The 15,404-nt window shown below is 51.9% G+C and overlaps 5 protein-coding genes across 5 annotated transcripts; 3 read left to right on the top strand and 2 right to left on the bottom strand.

The window, feature by feature from the left end:
* Positions 1-385: 385 nt before the first annotated feature.
* Positions 386-1,313, top strand: BBA_00866 (putative NADPH-dependent beta-ketoacyl reductase (rhlG); the record flags this gene model as incomplete). Its single annotated transcript, XM_008595963.1, has 2 exons — positions 386-492; positions 563-1,313. The coding sequence occupies 2 exons, from the start codon at positions 386-388 to the stop codon at positions 1,311-1,313; spliced, it is 858 nt and encodes a 285-aa protein (XP_008594185.1).
* Positions 1,314-1,462: 149 nt separating this feature from the next.
* On the bottom strand, positions 1,463-2,752 carry BBA_00865 (methyltransferase-like protein; the record flags this gene model as incomplete). The annotated part of the gene is made up of 2 exons (XM_008595962.1): positions 1,463-2,648; positions 2,700-2,752. 2 exons carry the CDS (start codon positions 2,750-2,752, stop codon positions 1,463-1,465), a joined length of 1,239 nt encoding a protein of 412 aa, XP_008594184.1.
* A 418-nt stretch (positions 2,753-3,170) lies between these two features.
* On the top strand, positions 3,171-3,666 carry BBA_00864 (uncharacterized protein; the record flags this gene model as incomplete). Its single annotated transcript, XM_008595961.1, has 2 exons — positions 3,171-3,353; positions 3,403-3,666. 2 exons carry the CDS (start codon positions 3,171-3,173, stop codon positions 3,664-3,666), a joined length of 447 nt encoding a protein of 148 aa, XP_008594183.1.
* A 1,518-nt stretch (positions 3,667-5,184) lies between these two features.
* On the top strand, positions 5,185-8,125 carry BBA_00863 (Importin beta-2 subunit; the record flags this gene model as incomplete). Its single annotated transcript, XM_008595960.1, has 3 exons — positions 5,185-5,286; positions 5,350-7,968; positions 8,024-8,125. 3 exons carry the CDS (start codon positions 5,185-5,187, stop codon positions 8,123-8,125), a joined length of 2,823 nt encoding a protein of 940 aa, XP_008594182.1.
* A 3,199-nt stretch (positions 8,126-11,324) lies between these two features.
* BBA_00862 (uncharacterized protein) lies at positions 11,325-12,198 on the bottom strand (the record flags this gene model as incomplete). The annotated part of the gene is made up of 2 exons (XM_008595959.1): positions 11,325-11,546; positions 12,028-12,198. The coding sequence occupies 2 exons, from the start codon at positions 12,196-12,198 to the stop codon at positions 11,325-11,327; spliced, it is 393 nt and encodes a 130-aa protein (XP_008594181.1).
* Between the last annotated feature and the right edge of the window lie 3,206 nt (positions 12,199-15,404).

Here is a 15,404-nt window from a genome sequence, read left to right as displayed (position 1 = left end):
TCAGAGACGAAGTCCAGACGGTCAAACTCCACCGAGGCCGAGGCACGCATTCCCCGCAAATCGCAGTTTTCTCCGTGTCCGATCCCTGGAGTTGGCCTCGGCCGCCGGAGTCCATGGACTTGAATAGCTATATCACTCCATTCGTCGCACTTTGTAATTCTATGTAATAGATGTCTCCCACAAGTCACGGATATTTTACCATTCGACACGAATACTAATACTTTCCAACTTTCCTGGCCCGCACTAGTCAACTAGTGTATCTCCAAAAGCCCAGCAACAGCAATACAGTGAGCCTCGGCTAAAACCCTGTTGGCCTCGCCAAAAGTTTCGGCCATTTGCCGTTGTTTTCTTCATCAACATCTCCTCATAAACGGTTCAATTTATAATGTCTGAGGCGGTTCTGAGGGATTTTCCCTCGCTCTTTTCCCTCAAGGGCAAGGTTGCCGTCGTTACAGGCGGCTCCCGCGGCCTGGGGCTGCATGCTGCTTCTGCGTGCGTCACCCAACAGGCATCGTCCCCACAGAACACGCTCGCAACGGGAAGCTGATAAGCAATATTGCAGATTCCTCCAAGCTGGCGCGGCCAAGGTTTTTATCTCGTCGCGCAAGGCCAAGGCCTGCGAAGAGGCCGTCAAGGCGCTGGAGGCCCAGCCCAACCTCGCCCCCGGCGTCGAGATTATTCCCGTGCCCGCCGACTCGTCCAACATTGCCGGCATCAAGCACCTGCTCGCCGAGGTGAGCAAGCACACGGACCACGTCGATATCCTCTTCGCCAACGCTGGCGCGACCTGGGGTGCCGCCTTTGACAAGCATCCGGACGAGGCCTTTGCCAAGGTCATGGACCTCAACGTGCGTGGCGTCTTCAACGCCATCCGCGAGTTCGCGCCGCTGCTTGAGAAGCGCGCCTCAATCCGCGACCCGTCGCGCGTTATCATCACGTCGTCTGTCGCCGGCCTCGGCATTGGCAGCCTCGGCGACCACGGCACCTACGGCTACTCAGCCTCCAAGGCCGCTGTCCTCCACCTCGGCCGCAACCTGGCCGTCGAGCTCGGCCCTCGCCACATCACCGTCAACTCTCTCTGCCCTGGCTTCTTCCCCAGCAAGATGTCCAACGGCCTGATGGGGATGACGGGCGGCGCCGAGGCCAAGGCCAAGACGAACCCCATGCAGCGCCTCGGCGAGCCGGAGGACATTGCTGGCGCCGTTGTCTACCTCGCCAGTCGCGCAGGTGCCCACGTCAACGGCGAGACGCTTGCTGTGGACGGTGGTTCACTTTGGCAGCGTGGCGAGATGATCTCCGCCCCCAAGTTGTAACAAAGTCATGATGTATATTAAATGAGAAAAAAAAAAGAAGGATGGAACTCGCTCTGTGCTCAAGTCATTCTTCACCGAGATCTATGTGATGTCGCTATGCAGTTTTCGTCCAGATTCTATATCAGCACGATCACTTACCCTCTATCGAATCACGACGGCCAGGACAATGGCTTTCGGGCCAGCCAAGCGTTGGCCTTGTATATTGTCTGCAACATGCTATCTCTGTCTTGAATGTATGGCGCTTCAATACCTGTTTGCAGCCACTCGACGACGAACCCTAGCTTCTCGAGCAAGGCCATGACCTCATCGTTTGCCAGCTCGAAGCTGCCAGGGTCGGCAATGCCGGTTGAGTTCTTATAATCGTGATCACCATCTCCATCGTCATCGTTGCCGTGGTTTCCAGGTGCATTGTTCTCGAAATGCCATAGCAAGGGGCCAACGTTGACCAGCACGCCACCTGGGCGCAGACAGTGCTTGATCACCTCGAGGTAGCGAATAAGATTAGGTGCAGTATCGAGGAAGAAGGAGCAAGCCACTGAATCATACTGCTCTTTATGCTCATCATCGCCGTACAGGCATAGGAAGTCAGCCGCACACATGGTCATGATGCTGCGGTCAGGAGTAGCCGCAAGTGTAGTTGCAGGGTGAATGTCAGGGACTTTGTACCCTCTCAGATGGTTCCCACGCGTCAGATGGTTGGAAAATGTGTGCACCCAAGGATAGATGGTGAATTGCTCTTGGCCTTGGCACTCATTCAGGATAAAAGATGAAGCAATAAGCTGGTGGTATGAGATCTCATTGCCCTCAGCTTCAAAGCCGGCACGGCACAAATCGAACACGAGTCTTCCCAGGCCAGCACCAGGGACTAACACTTTGTAGGGTCCCCCATTTGCTATTTTCAGCTTTTCGTCGGTAAGAGCTTTCATGATGGGCCCGTAGGAAGCCTCTCTCTCTTTTGCGCCGTCTGTCGTCCAGTCACGATAGAATTGGCGAAGGGTGCTTCTGGCCTTGTCAATGTCTACGTGCTTTGCCACTCCTGCCCATTCGTGTGGCATGCTCGAGCCTGTTCCATCCGATGGATCCGTCATACTTTGTGGCATGCTCGAGCCTGTTCCATCCGATGGATCCGTCATACTTTGGAAGGCTTTCAAACCAGACTGGAGAATCGCTCTGGCGAGCTCCGCATTCGAGTCGATGGCCGCATCGACTTTGTCGAGGGTTTCCAGGAAATTAAAGGGAGGTCCTGCCAGCATTTGCCACTGAGACTGTGGCAAGGCATAGAAGGAGCGTCTTCGGAGATGTGTGACATTGAAATGAGCGATTTTGGCGTATTGACTGCTTGCGATCAGCTTTCCATCCATCTTCAACCCCTGACAAGGTACATACGAGAAAGAGTCTAAAGCAGAGAAAATGACCCTCACTTCCTCCGGGTCTTCCATGTTATCCTCCACGCCTCGCCATACTCCTTCATCCAAGGATTGAGCTTGAGCCAATGCATTTTGCTCCGCCCGATCTGTCTCAGCCGTCATGCTCTGAGGGCTTAACGAGGATTCCGAGTAGGCGTCTGAGGTAGCAATTAGGTGCGGGACAACGAGGAAAGATCCGAATACGTGCAGTCTGCGACGATAGTGCCTAGTTTAAAGCTGCTTCGGCGTCTGAACAGAAAATTTCGTTAATATATTGACTCTCGACAAATCTTGTTCTCTTCGATCTTTTCTGTGTGGGTTGACATCGTCCCGATTTGGGCGGGCTGCGATGCCAACCAATCATGTGACCTTTGCGAAGGGTAGCTCCAGACTCGAAATCACCCCCCGTTCGACACCAGAAGCTGAACAAGAAGTCATATCAGTACTAAAAATGGCCTTCAAAGAGACACAGACTGCCGAGGTGTCGATACCGCTGCCAAGATCGCTCGACACGCGCATCTACATCCGCGTCGTGACCCTCGATAAGGCGGTGATGGTATCCCTCACGACGGCGTCGCAAGAGGAAATGGGAGCTACAACGCCAATGGGCTCCATGGTCTATGCACTTCCTGATGTACGTTTTGCGAGTTTTCCTTTTGAGGAAGCGCTCTGACCATCAGCAGAGATTCAACCCACAGCAGCCACTGGCCACAACAATTTTCACGGCGGAGGCCACTCTCGAGTTCACAACACGAACCGCGAGAATCCTGGCTAGAAAGGCAAATCGCCCGTTCTATGTGACAAATTCAATCAGCTTTGTGAATGCCGGCATGGGCGGCACCGTGGAAGAAGAAATGGAGGCACTGAAGAATGTGATTGAAGTTGTCTCTGGCCAGCTAAAGAAAGAGGGGCTGCTCTCCAGCACTGAAATCAATGGAGCTTCATAGCACCATACCAAGAATTCGATATTCCGCAGCATACTTAGTCTCAGGCAAGCCAGACGGAAGCCTACGCATCGCCCGAGCCACGTCATGCCGCAATGGAGCGTTTTGGAACTGAACCTTCCGGCAGTTGGTGACTGGCAAATTCTGTACCTGCATAGGCAAGTCATGGAGGTTGTAGATATTCAATGGGCTGGCAGCTTTCATGAAGGCCGAGGTTCTAATCATCTCGTAGTCATTGTCAAAACCAAGGGCGCCGAAAACAATAACTAGGCGCAACGTTATTATGAAGGAATTTATTGCAGGGGCTTGGCCATGTTCGCTATTTGTCACTTTCTGCCGCGAGCGCCTACAGAAGCTCGCCACGATTGGGCACATTAGCAAACGCGGCCGGGCGGCAGCTCTTGATAGATGGAGGAAACTGTTTCTCGAGGAACGCCTACCCAACGCGAGACGCATTGACCGAGCCATTGTCCGACTATATAGCCTGCAGAACAGAGCTGCTCCTTGGCGACTGCATACGTTGATTGTGCATCTTTGTTAGCCGTGAAAAAAGGTGCAGGAAACGATTTTAATATAGTTGTGTAACTTGTTTGCTCGTGTTTGCGCTGTCAAGTGATTAAATCATCATGTCAAGCTTGAGCCAGGTGTAGACTGGACAGGTGAAAAGCCTGTTTGTGCCAAATATGTTTCTTGAAACGGCGGGTTATCGTTATCGCACCCCGCCAACCCACCGCCTCTACCTAGTTATCATCAGAAATGGCAACCGGCTACTGCCACAAAAAAACACTTGTAGCTGGAGCAAAGGCCAGAAGAAATTTATTACAGGCAACATCTTATTCAGTGCCTGCGTTTTACTGCTGGCAAGAAAAAAGTGAGTTACTTTTCTCGGTGTCACGAGTGCATACCTACCTAGCCTGGCCTGATACACTAAGGTAGCTAATACCTCCTACTTTTCGCCCCCCACTACTGCCCTCCACCTTCTACCGTGCGCCAGCGCCAATTTTTCTTTGGTGGGGGCTTCCAGAGAGGGGCCTGAATCCTCGACTTCATGGGCTTTGACCTTGACGACACTTGATCTGACAGTCTATTTCCCCTCAGCCGGTCGATTGCACCACAGATCCCTCATATACCAGTCTTCGAACCACTTCTCATGATCGGTTCGGTGTCACTGAGATATCTTGGATTGAGAGCGCATGCAAAGAAGGGTAAGCGCTACGACAGAGGTACCCAAGGCACCGCCTTGTCTGCTCTCCTTCATTCTCTACTCCCACCGTCACGGGCTTGTGGCAGCTTTGTTTCTCGACTGCACACCTCATCACCCACCGCGCCGTTATCCTGTCCTCCATTCATCGATTGCCTGACATTGAGCTCTCCTGCTTTTGCTCGGCTTCTGCCACGTAACTTCAAACTTTCCCTGCTAACCACTCTCCATTGCTAGGTTCTTTCCTGCGACGAGATCGATGATTTAGGCCGAAAATCGATATAACACCCGTTATACCTATCGCGTCGCCCCCGGCTACCATGTCTTGGCAGCCTGCCCCGGAGTCCTTGAGGCAGCTTGCCGCTTGTCTCAAGGACTCTCTGAGCGGCTTCGATAAGAATGCGCAGAAACAGGCTGAACTTGTGGGCTATTAGCAGCTTGTCTATACTCCCTTTGCATAAACTAACTCCCGGTGCTATTTATAGATGCTCAAACAAGCAAAAGGTTCTCCTGATATCAACAACTATCTCGCCTACATTCTCTCCAGCCCTGAGCCCCCCGAGGGCGCTGCCTTCTCGCAGTCCGAGTACCATCTTGTCCGTTCTGCCGCTGGTATCATGCTTAAGAACAATCTCAAATCGGATTGGAAGACCATTCCCGAGTCGAGTCTGCAGCTTATCAAGCTAGCTATACCAATTGCGCTGCAAGACAAGAATATCCAAATTCGCAACTTTGCCGGCAATGTCGCGACCGAGATAGTTCAGAAGGGTGGCTTGCTAAGCTGGCCAGACCTTCTTCCCCAACTGATTGAGACTTTTGGTAATGTCTCCGGACAAGTCTCGAACGAGGCTCAAGAAGGTGCCATGTCTGCCATGTCCAAGATTTGCGAAGACAACACCCGCATGCTTACTCGGGAGGTCAATGGTCAGCGACCCCTCAATTATATCCTCCCCCAGCTCATTGCTGCCACCAAGAGCCCACTCCCCAAGGTCCGAATCGGTGCTCTGACAGCTATCAATGTCTTTACGCCTCGCGAGTCGCAAGCCATGAACAACTCCATCGACGATCTTCTGCAGCACCTGTTCACCCTCGCCAATGACGAAAGCCCCGACGTTCGCAGACAAGTCTGTCGCTCTTTTGTGTCGCTGGCAGACCGCCGTCCCGAGAAGCTAATCCCTCACATGGCTGGCTTGGTTGACTACACGATCCGTCAGCAAAGAAGTGACGACGAAGAACTCTCCTGCGAAGCCGCTGAGTTCTGGCTTACAGTCGGCGAGCACGACGACCTTTGGCAACATCTTCGACCCTACATCGAACAAATTATTCCTCTACTTCTCGAGTACATGGTATACAGCGGTGAAGACATTGCCCTCCTCGGCGGTCAGTCTGATGATGAAGATGAGGAAGACAGAGTGGAAGACATCAAGCCCGCCTTCGCCAAGAAAAATTTGACTCGTGCACTTAATGGCGAAGGTACAATGACCCCCGACTCTAGCAAAGATGGGTACAATTCTGTGCCGGGAATGGAGAATGACCTGGAAGACGGAGAAATCGACGACGACGACGACGACGATGGCGATGACAACCCCGACCAGCGTTGGACTGTTCGCAAGTGCTCTGCAGCTGCGCTCGACGTCTTTGCTCGAAATTTCGGGGCCCCCGTCTTCGAATTTATTCTGCCTTATCTGGAACAAAATCTTAGGCACCAGGACTGGCCCCAGCGTGAAGCTGCTGTATTGGCCCTCGGCGCCGTTGCCGAGGGCTGCGAGAGCGCTATTCTACCCCATCTGCCGATGTTGGTGCCGTATCTCATTTCGCTGTTGACGGATCCCGAACCGGTGATACGGACTATTACCTGCTGGACTCTTGGCCGCTATTCTGGCTGGGCAGCGAATTTACCGGATGCGGAACGAGAGCAGTTTTTCCTACCTTTGATGGATGGCATGTTACAGAAGATGCTCGATCGCAACAAGAAGGTGCAAGAAGCCGGCGCTTCGGCGTTTGCGAACGTTGAGGAGCGCGCTGGTAAGGCTTTGATTCCTTTCACAGAACCCATTGTCAAGCAATTCGTCATTTGCTTCCAGAGATACAAGGATCGCAACATGTACATCTTGTATGACTGTGTGCAGACTCTTGCAGAGCAAGTTGGCCCAACACTTGCTACGCCCCACATCGCAAAGCAGCTGTTGGATGCACTCTTGGCACGCTATAACATGATGAACGACGAGTCTCGCGAAATGTTCCCGCTGCTCGAGTGTCTATCCTACGTCGCTCTAGCTATGGACACGGCGTTTGCTCCGTACGCTGGCCCCATTTTCCAGCGTTGTATCAACATTATTCACAACAACCTCGAACAATCACTGGCCTCTGTGACCAATACCTCGATTGACGCTCCGGATAAGGATTTTTTGATTACAGCTTTGGATCTTCTTAGCGCGATCATTCAAGCTCTGAGTCCGGAGCAGGCTTCTCAACTAGTCAGCAACTCACCGCAGCCCGTGTTTGAGCTGCTGAGCTTTTGTATGGAAGACCCCACAGATGAGGTGCGCCAGTCCGCCTATGCTCTACTTGGTGATTGTGCCAGATTCCTCTTTCCACTTTTGGAGCCACATTTGCCCAAGCTTTTACCTTTTCTTGTCAAACAGCTTGACATGGATGAGGTTTTGGATGAAGCAATTGAAACTGGCTTTGGGGTCGTCAACAACGCATGCTGGTCTGCTGGTGAAATCGCCGTGCGTTATGGAGACGGCATGAAGCCTTTTGTGCAAGATCTCATGACCAAATTTGTTGAAATGATGGGAAACCCACGCGTGCCGCGCGGGTTAGTCGAGAACGCGGCGACGGCTCTGGGAAGGCTCGGTCAGAACAATGCCCACATCATGGCCCACGGGCTAGGAAACTATGCTGCTTTGTACCTCGGAGCGATGGAAGACGTCGTAACGATGGATGAGAAAGCTTCAGCAATGAAGGGATTCACTGCCATTGTTCGCGAGAATCCGCTGGCCATGGAGCCAGTACTACTCGAGTACTTTAGCACGATTGCCAATTACAATATGGACTTGCAGAATCCTTTGAAGCAGCAACTTCAAGCTGCCTTTCAAGACGTAAGTTTTGCCTTCTCGAGTGACGAAAAAAGACGCGTTGCTAACATGCGTCCAGATTATCAACATTTACAAAGCAAATATTCCTCAGTTCGATAGGTTCATCGGCCAGCTCAATGCCGCCTCCCAGGAGAAGCTCAGAGCAAGTTACACCCTCTAAATGACTTGATGATTGGGGACGAATGAGCAACTTGAAGCTCGTCGGTGAGAAAGAGTGTGGCAGTTGGGATAAATGCGAGGCAATACATCTGAAAAAGGAATATGGTAAGAGGGAATTCTTGAAGTATAATATGGGCTGATGGGAAGTGAATTATTGGTAGAAGCTTAACTGAAAAGTGTATCGGCATGGGACAGAAGGAGGAAAATTACTAAAGCATGATTGGAAGTTACGACATGGATATAAAGAAGGGCACGATATAGCATGGCTTTGACAAGCCAACGACCTAGTAGATAGTTGATTTTGCGTGTCAGTTTTGCTTTTTTTGCTATTCAAGATCAATACCATGTCGTTCTGGTATGGGTTGCTGACATATAGTCTGCAAAAGAATGATATTCGAGGATTGAACTGGCTTACACCCCTCTTTTCAATTTGCCTTGGTTATCTAAAACTGTTGAAGACGGTATATACCCTATCAATGGTGGCCGCATTACTGTCCTTCAAAACAAACGTTCGAGAACTAGCTACTGAACATGTCCCTTTGCTCGCTCATGTTTGGTCCAGGATTCTCCATCGAGTTCTCACTTCCAGGGGGGGGGGGGCAGGACGTCTCAGCCAGGCACACGGATGTGCCAAGTATGGTATGCTACGATACTTTCGGAGCATATACTATTCTCGGACAGAACCATTATTTGCGAAACCCCCGTGTATTCCGGTGTATACAGGGCTTATTTGGGCAACGTTGACTTGCGTACGCCCCATACAAGCAGCCACCACGACGTGCCCTGGCAAGAGTCGATGCGTCTCCTCATCGTGCTCATTGCGAGGTATCACACGGGTCATCTGCCGTAGAAAGGCAGGAAGGTACATCTGCCCTACTACAGCGGAGGCGGGAGGTTGATCACCTTGATGTACGGCCGAGACAGTAGAACGATGCGTGATTGCTCCTGCTCCAATTCGAGCTTTGACACCCACTCATTTATGCTGTATACCGTCGGTTTGTCAAATATTGTAATGATATCAGGGCGGCGGAAGACTGCAGAGAACCTCAATTGTTCGAGACCACAGCATAATGGCGTTAATACCTGGCAGCCGGGCATAATGAAACAATAGACGCCGTCGCACGGCGTCTTCTTCTATTTTGGTGGAAAATTTCTACGCTGGTGGAATCATACTTTCACCGCTATTTGCGCCTCATTTGCGTGTGCTTTAGAGAAAGGTTCAGCTCTTGGCCGTGACAGGACCTGACTGGTCGCTTGGAAAGATGCCGTGCCACCCCATCGCCGTGTAGGCTGCCAAAATCATGTCTGCACCACCACCACCATCACCGGACGCGGCCTTTTTTTTTATGATGCCTTCTTCTCTGGTTGTCATAGCACGTCGTCTTCTAGAAAACCTGCCTCGTGGAGATTGCCAGTACTCGTGTGCAATGTCGCACGCCGTTGCAGCCACTGTGTGTGCCAAAGTCGTCATACCCCAGATGCTCATGGCATTACTTAGAGATGCCACTTCACTTGGCACCAAAAAAAAGGAACAATCACCAAGATGTTACGTACCACTGAGCCGATTTCTACGTCCCACACCAATGTTCATCATCATTGTTTAGACACCTCTGCTATTTTTATTGATTGGAAAACGACAAAAATCATCCAAAAGGCTGGATTGCTACCTACCCGGGAGATAAACACCGAGCGGCTGTCGGGAACTTTGTCGGCCAAGTTTGACCCGAATAGCCGAGACCTTCACCGGGCCCAGCGTCATAACCCCCCTCTTTCTCCACGTCGAGAGAGATATACCGAAAAGCAGAAAAAGAAAATTCTGGCAGCCTTGTTCGTGGTTGCAAGTTCAGGGTCTAATTGTCGAAATGTGCAAAAATAGAAACCGAGTCCCTGCAAGCCGAGCTAGTCGACCCAAACTTCGGGCCGGCTGGGAACCAATGCAACCCAAAAAAAGAGAAACCAAAAAATCAAAAGCGCCACTCAGCTGGCAAACGCATGAGGCTGGAGACAGATGATCTGTTATGATGTGGCCAATTTTCTTTTTTGATTCTCTCGACTACGGGGCTAAAGGAGCAAAGGCTATTCGGGGAATTCAGCCGCAAGTCGTCCACACAGCACACCGCATGTCAATGGTTGTCTATTTGCCTAGTTTGGGCAAGATGAGCGCGTTGGCAGGAAGTGGGTGATCGGTCTACTGAATTGCCTTTTCTCGTGTATGTACAGCACGTCCCTTATAGGGCCGACGCGGTAGGACCTGGTGGTCCGGCTATAAGCGCAGATGGACTATGACGACAGTGTGCGAGAGGTTACGATGTACCCGAGGCACATTGCTCCAAATAACCGTGTTTTTAGGGCATTTACCCGATAACGCGCCGTGCGCGCCTCTCCAGTTTCTTCGAAGTAGCTCGCTGCTATGAGGACAGTTGACCGATTTCCGCAACGTCGCCGGGCTTATAACTTGCTGTGCGCTGTACGTTGTGACCCGCCAAACTAGCCACCGCCTTGCAGAAGGAATTGGTGGACCGTTGAAATCGCACACACGGCCCTCCCGTCACTTCTCTCCGCTCTCTTGAACGGAAGTGTGAAAGATGCAAATACTCATGCATTGCAGCGTTGAATGCGATGGTGCTTCCCGAAAATAGAAACCGAGGCTGGCTGCGTTGGGGTAATTTTTTTCTGCCACACAAGGCTGGGGAGATGCCCACAAGGGTCTTTTTAGCCTCTGACCACGGAAAAATTGCTGCAGTAATTCTCGGGTACCCTCACTGCATATTCGTCCCTGGTAGAACTCAAGTTGCTGCAAAATCAGTGCCTTGTCCGCTGGCAGAAGCTGGCCTCATTCCTGACTGCTAGCATACGTAGTAGACCTTGTCTGCTAGCAATGAAGCACAAAGTGCGCAGTTTCTTTTTCCTCCTCACGTTGCTTCTCAGAGACCCGTCCAAGGCCGCCACCGAAAGAGCCCATCCTCCGCAACATGCATGGGAGGCGTTGCTAAATATAGCTCAAGTTTCGTGTTTTAGCTTCTGATTGGGTCGCTTGCCCAATAAGCCACGAGGGGCCAGTAGCACCAGCTGCGCCGCCCCATAATTATTAGACAATCATTGCTTGATTATGGCATTCTATTACTGCGAATTATCTTGGCTCTTGAAACAGAATCATACCTTGTAGCATGAGCGGCAGGTTGTGGCTACATCCCATTCACTTAACTCGATCTATGCACAGTCGATAATTGGGACCCGTTGCTATTCTTAGCCATCTCCCATAACTTTACTTTGACGTGGCCGTCTTGTCTGCTGGCATATGCCTCTTCGCTGAATGGTGGAATCTGCACAAAGTTTCCGCCTGAAATCTGCAGTATCGACCTGCCAGGCAATGCACTCTGGTATTTCCCGACGCCGGCTGTAGTTCTCGTTACATGCATGGTCTGATACTATTGTTAGAAAATAGACTTTCGAGTTATTGAGGATGAAGCAACACCATGTGAGTCAAAAAAATGGGCGGTGATATCGTGCCCTGTCTGTGACGTGTCAACGCAGAGAAAGCCTTCAACGCTCATGGGAACTAAGCTTGGAAATTGGTAGAACCAGCGACTACGCCGCACCGCAAGCTCATCCATCTTCTTGTGTTCGAGCGGTACAATGATGCCGTCTTTGAATAGCTCTCCCTGCGATTCAACATGTACTGACCCATTGCCGCCATTGTTTTACCACGCTGTGGCGTTCAATAGCTGGCCGAAGCCGTGCGACCAAGGCCGCAGGAAAAAAAACGTGGGATTGAAGGGCTAAAAGATCGAGTCATTTTGAACTTTCGCGACCTGTTTCGCCGAGCGACAAAATTCTTACGGCCCTCGCCCGAGAAGCCTCCGGGTTCTCTGCCGAGATAGCCATGAATGCTTGGAAACTTACTCGCCACCGCGGGTACTGCTCTTCAGATTCCCATTCTTTCTTTGGGTTGATAAGAAGGGCGGCCGAATTAGCGGCGGAGGCGCGCGCGCCGGCGTAGATTTCACGGTCACTGTAATCACGCCACACCATGTGCGCAGGACCCTCTGGACTACTGGGCCACTGTCCGAACATCTCCACGGTTTCCTATCCACTTGCCATGTGCCAGAAACGGTCTGCGCGGAGATCGCTGTTTTAACAGGTCCTGATGGCAGCGGCGCACATCTTTCTTCTGTGTTCGGGCGGTGCTCGGAGACGAAAGCGACGACAATGGAACCGCACGAGCCATGATCTCGCCGGATATTACCTATTGTGAGGCGTTTGGCGCAGGGCTTAGCCTCACAAGCAGAACTTGGTCGCGTCTCTATTTTACGCCGTCGGATGTCAACTAGTCCAAGCGATCGTAGCAGCTATGGCGAGCGAGCTAGTAGATAAGCCCACAAGTTCGACGTCGAACGTAGAGCCGCCCCCGATCTCTGCCCTAACGACTGGTGAGAGAGAGGGGGGCGTGTCCAAGGGCGACGACCTTTGCTTCACCACGAGGGGTAAAGTCGGAGCGGCCGGTCCGGGCACGTCAACTCTTGCCAGAGCCAACGCCTCACGGCCGTGAACTCTAGATATCAGCGGCATCCAGTAGAGATGCGCAGACACGGCCGCGTTTGCTGCGCCCGTGCTAATGATTGCAAACTGGGGATCTATGTGCCTTGTTTTAGTTGCGACCAAGGGAACGGGGAAGTCGGCATGAAACGTTCCATTTTCGCCTCCAGCACACAGACCGAACAGCCAGCGTGCCATCCCTAACTATGCTGTGCGCCATGAGGGCCGGGCACAGCCCTGCTTAGTTTGCCACCCCAGAGCTATGGACAGAGTTCGGCTGTCGGAGGAGGGAAAAGATACGTCACTCCCTGTTGCTGCACCACGGGTCGAATAGACGACGGAGGTAACAGAGTGAATGGGCCAACCCCTCCCCCATATTTTCTGCCGAATGAGGCTACTATGCACGCACAAGTAAAAGACTAAGCAATCCTGCTCCAACAATTCAAATTAGTTTCCTTCCAGCACAATGGATTCTCTCATCCGACGGGTGCGGTGATCCGTTATTTCCTAGTCAGGCAACTGGCAGCGAAGCTGCGGAGTCTATAGCGCCGGGGTTGATTTGCAGTTCGTTCATATTGCACATGACCAATTAGATTGATCACGATTTGCCATATCAGAGTTCGAAAGAGATAGTCGAGGTGGAATCGGCATACTGGATGATTGACTAGGTGCCTCGCGTCGGCGGACTTTTGCTACGGTGAGAATTAGGGCCAAACCAAGTGCAAGTCGACTAGGCTGGCTGCCGTACCGTATGACGTAGCAGGTTAATGCGGTGAGCAATAAGTAGCATCTAGCCGTGCCGGTGAATTTATTACGGGATCAAGTCTGGGAAGATGGAACTCGGTGTGACAAAGATCGAGAGAGAGTAGGCCAAACAAATGAACGGGCAGTCACGTACCTAGGCGACACAATATCCAGCACTTGCCAGTGGACACGCTAGCAGAGCTAACCTCTGAAGCAGGCAACCAGGCACCCGGTGGACAGAAAATATGGCGCTTGTCTACCTACAACACCGCTAATCATGGGTGGAAAACAGTGTATACGCCATGTTTTTGGTCCACCACCTGCCAAGCTACGGGATTCAAGCCGCCGCCCACCCTCACCCCCTCCGCCAACGCTACTGTAGCTCGGCCGACTGAGGCATAGTTTTGCTGTGAGGCAATTATGGAGTATGATCAGTAGTTAGATTCCCAGCCCTCTGAGGCAGATGCTGTTTGAGAACAAAGGCCGCCGCAGGAGCGACTGGAATCTGATCTTTGCCCATGGGGCTTGTCATGCAAAACGCATGCGGGAGGCTTTCCATGACCATGCCATTTCTTCACAAGAAGCAAAAACCGGCTGGTCAATCTATGAGAAGAATTATATCAAGAAAGTAGACAAACTGGAGGAACCGCAATGGAAATGAAGAGAGTACTGATTCTTGGAGACCATGCTACCTTTTTCCCGCGGATGACCTACGAAGTGGCAGCCCCCCCCTCTTAGTGGAGAGGACCAGGGGCAATAAAGATGTTATTCACAGAATGGCACAGAATGGAGAGAGCACGCGCGTCCACTACTCTTGTCCCAGCACAGATCAGGAAGGTAATCGGGAGGCGCTGGCACGGCCCAATGTAAGAGAGTTTGCTCTTTGTAGCTACAGAAGCCGTGAAACCAATGAGTTGCCGATTCCTGATCCGAGACGCTGACGGTGAGTCCATCTTATCACCTAGTTTAAGCGCATGACCTCGAAGGGATGTTGCTACTCCTGCGCAGGCCATGCTGGGGGCCAACGGGTAGGAACAAGGGTCCACGTAATGGGCAATGGCCGAAACAAGATGCCAATTCGGGACACGAGATTTCCGGTGGGCATTCACGAGATCTGGCGTCGGCAAGGGAAAGGGCAAGAAAGGACTAAAGAATGTGAGCCGCAATCCTTTTGGGCCTGGGGTTTGAGTATAGGAAAAAAGGGTCTCCGTCATGGAACAGGCCTCGAGGGTGGCCCGTCCTGCCCGTCCCCTGCAAACCGGGGGGAGGACCCTGACTAGTCGCTCCTTTGCCTCGTTTACCAAGTACGGCGACATGTTTTTGAAAAAGTTCTTTTATTGGGGCGGGCAAGAGAGAAAGGCTTCCATTTGCTCAGTAAGGGCTCTTAAGTCACAGGGGTTCGAGGGTCAGCGTTGAAAAAGGTGCTTGCCTCTCCGGTGCCGGTGGTGAATATGCGGCAGAGCCTCTCAAGAAACGTGTCAAGGAAGCCCGAAAAAGCGGCCGTCGCAGCCGGAACGAAGTAGAGTACACTTGTTGCCTGCCGCCGATGGGAGGAGCAATCGCTATAATCGCTAGTGATAACTGGTTACGGTTTGACTGGTGCTGGGGCTGTCGATGCCATCCATTCATAGTTAGTCGTCTCGGCCATGACCGCCGAGCAGGTTCCATCATGCGTTGCGGCTACATCTATTGGCAGGGCCTCTTGACCGCTTCCCATTCTCACAAACCGCAATCTGTGCAGAAGCACCAAAAAGTCGCCCGTCTTCCTCTGACTCTCCCCTTGTGTTGACCTCCACTTCGCACCTTGCCATCCATCGTTGGCGCTAAAATGACTTGCGGCTTGCAATTCCTATGACTCCTTTGGTCGTAGCGCAGACGTCTGCACGGCTTGGCAAAGACGAACTAGAGAATGATATCATGAGATCTAATTCAAAGAAAGAAAAAGCAATTGCAGATGCCCCACCAGAGTGCAAAAAAGGGTCGTGGTCTGCTTCTCGGAC

The sequence above is a fragment of the Beauveria bassiana genome (genome assembly GCF_000280675.1).
Source record: "Beauveria bassiana ARSEF 2860 unplaced genomic scaffold BBA_S00002, whole genome shotgun sequence".
Taxonomy (NCBI): Eukaryota; Fungi; Ascomycota; class Sordariomycetes; order Hypocreales; family Cordycipitaceae; genus Beauveria; species Beauveria bassiana.
The sequence above is the reverse complement of the archived record's forward strand: the minus strand, read 5'-3'. Positions and strand labels throughout refer to the sequence as shown.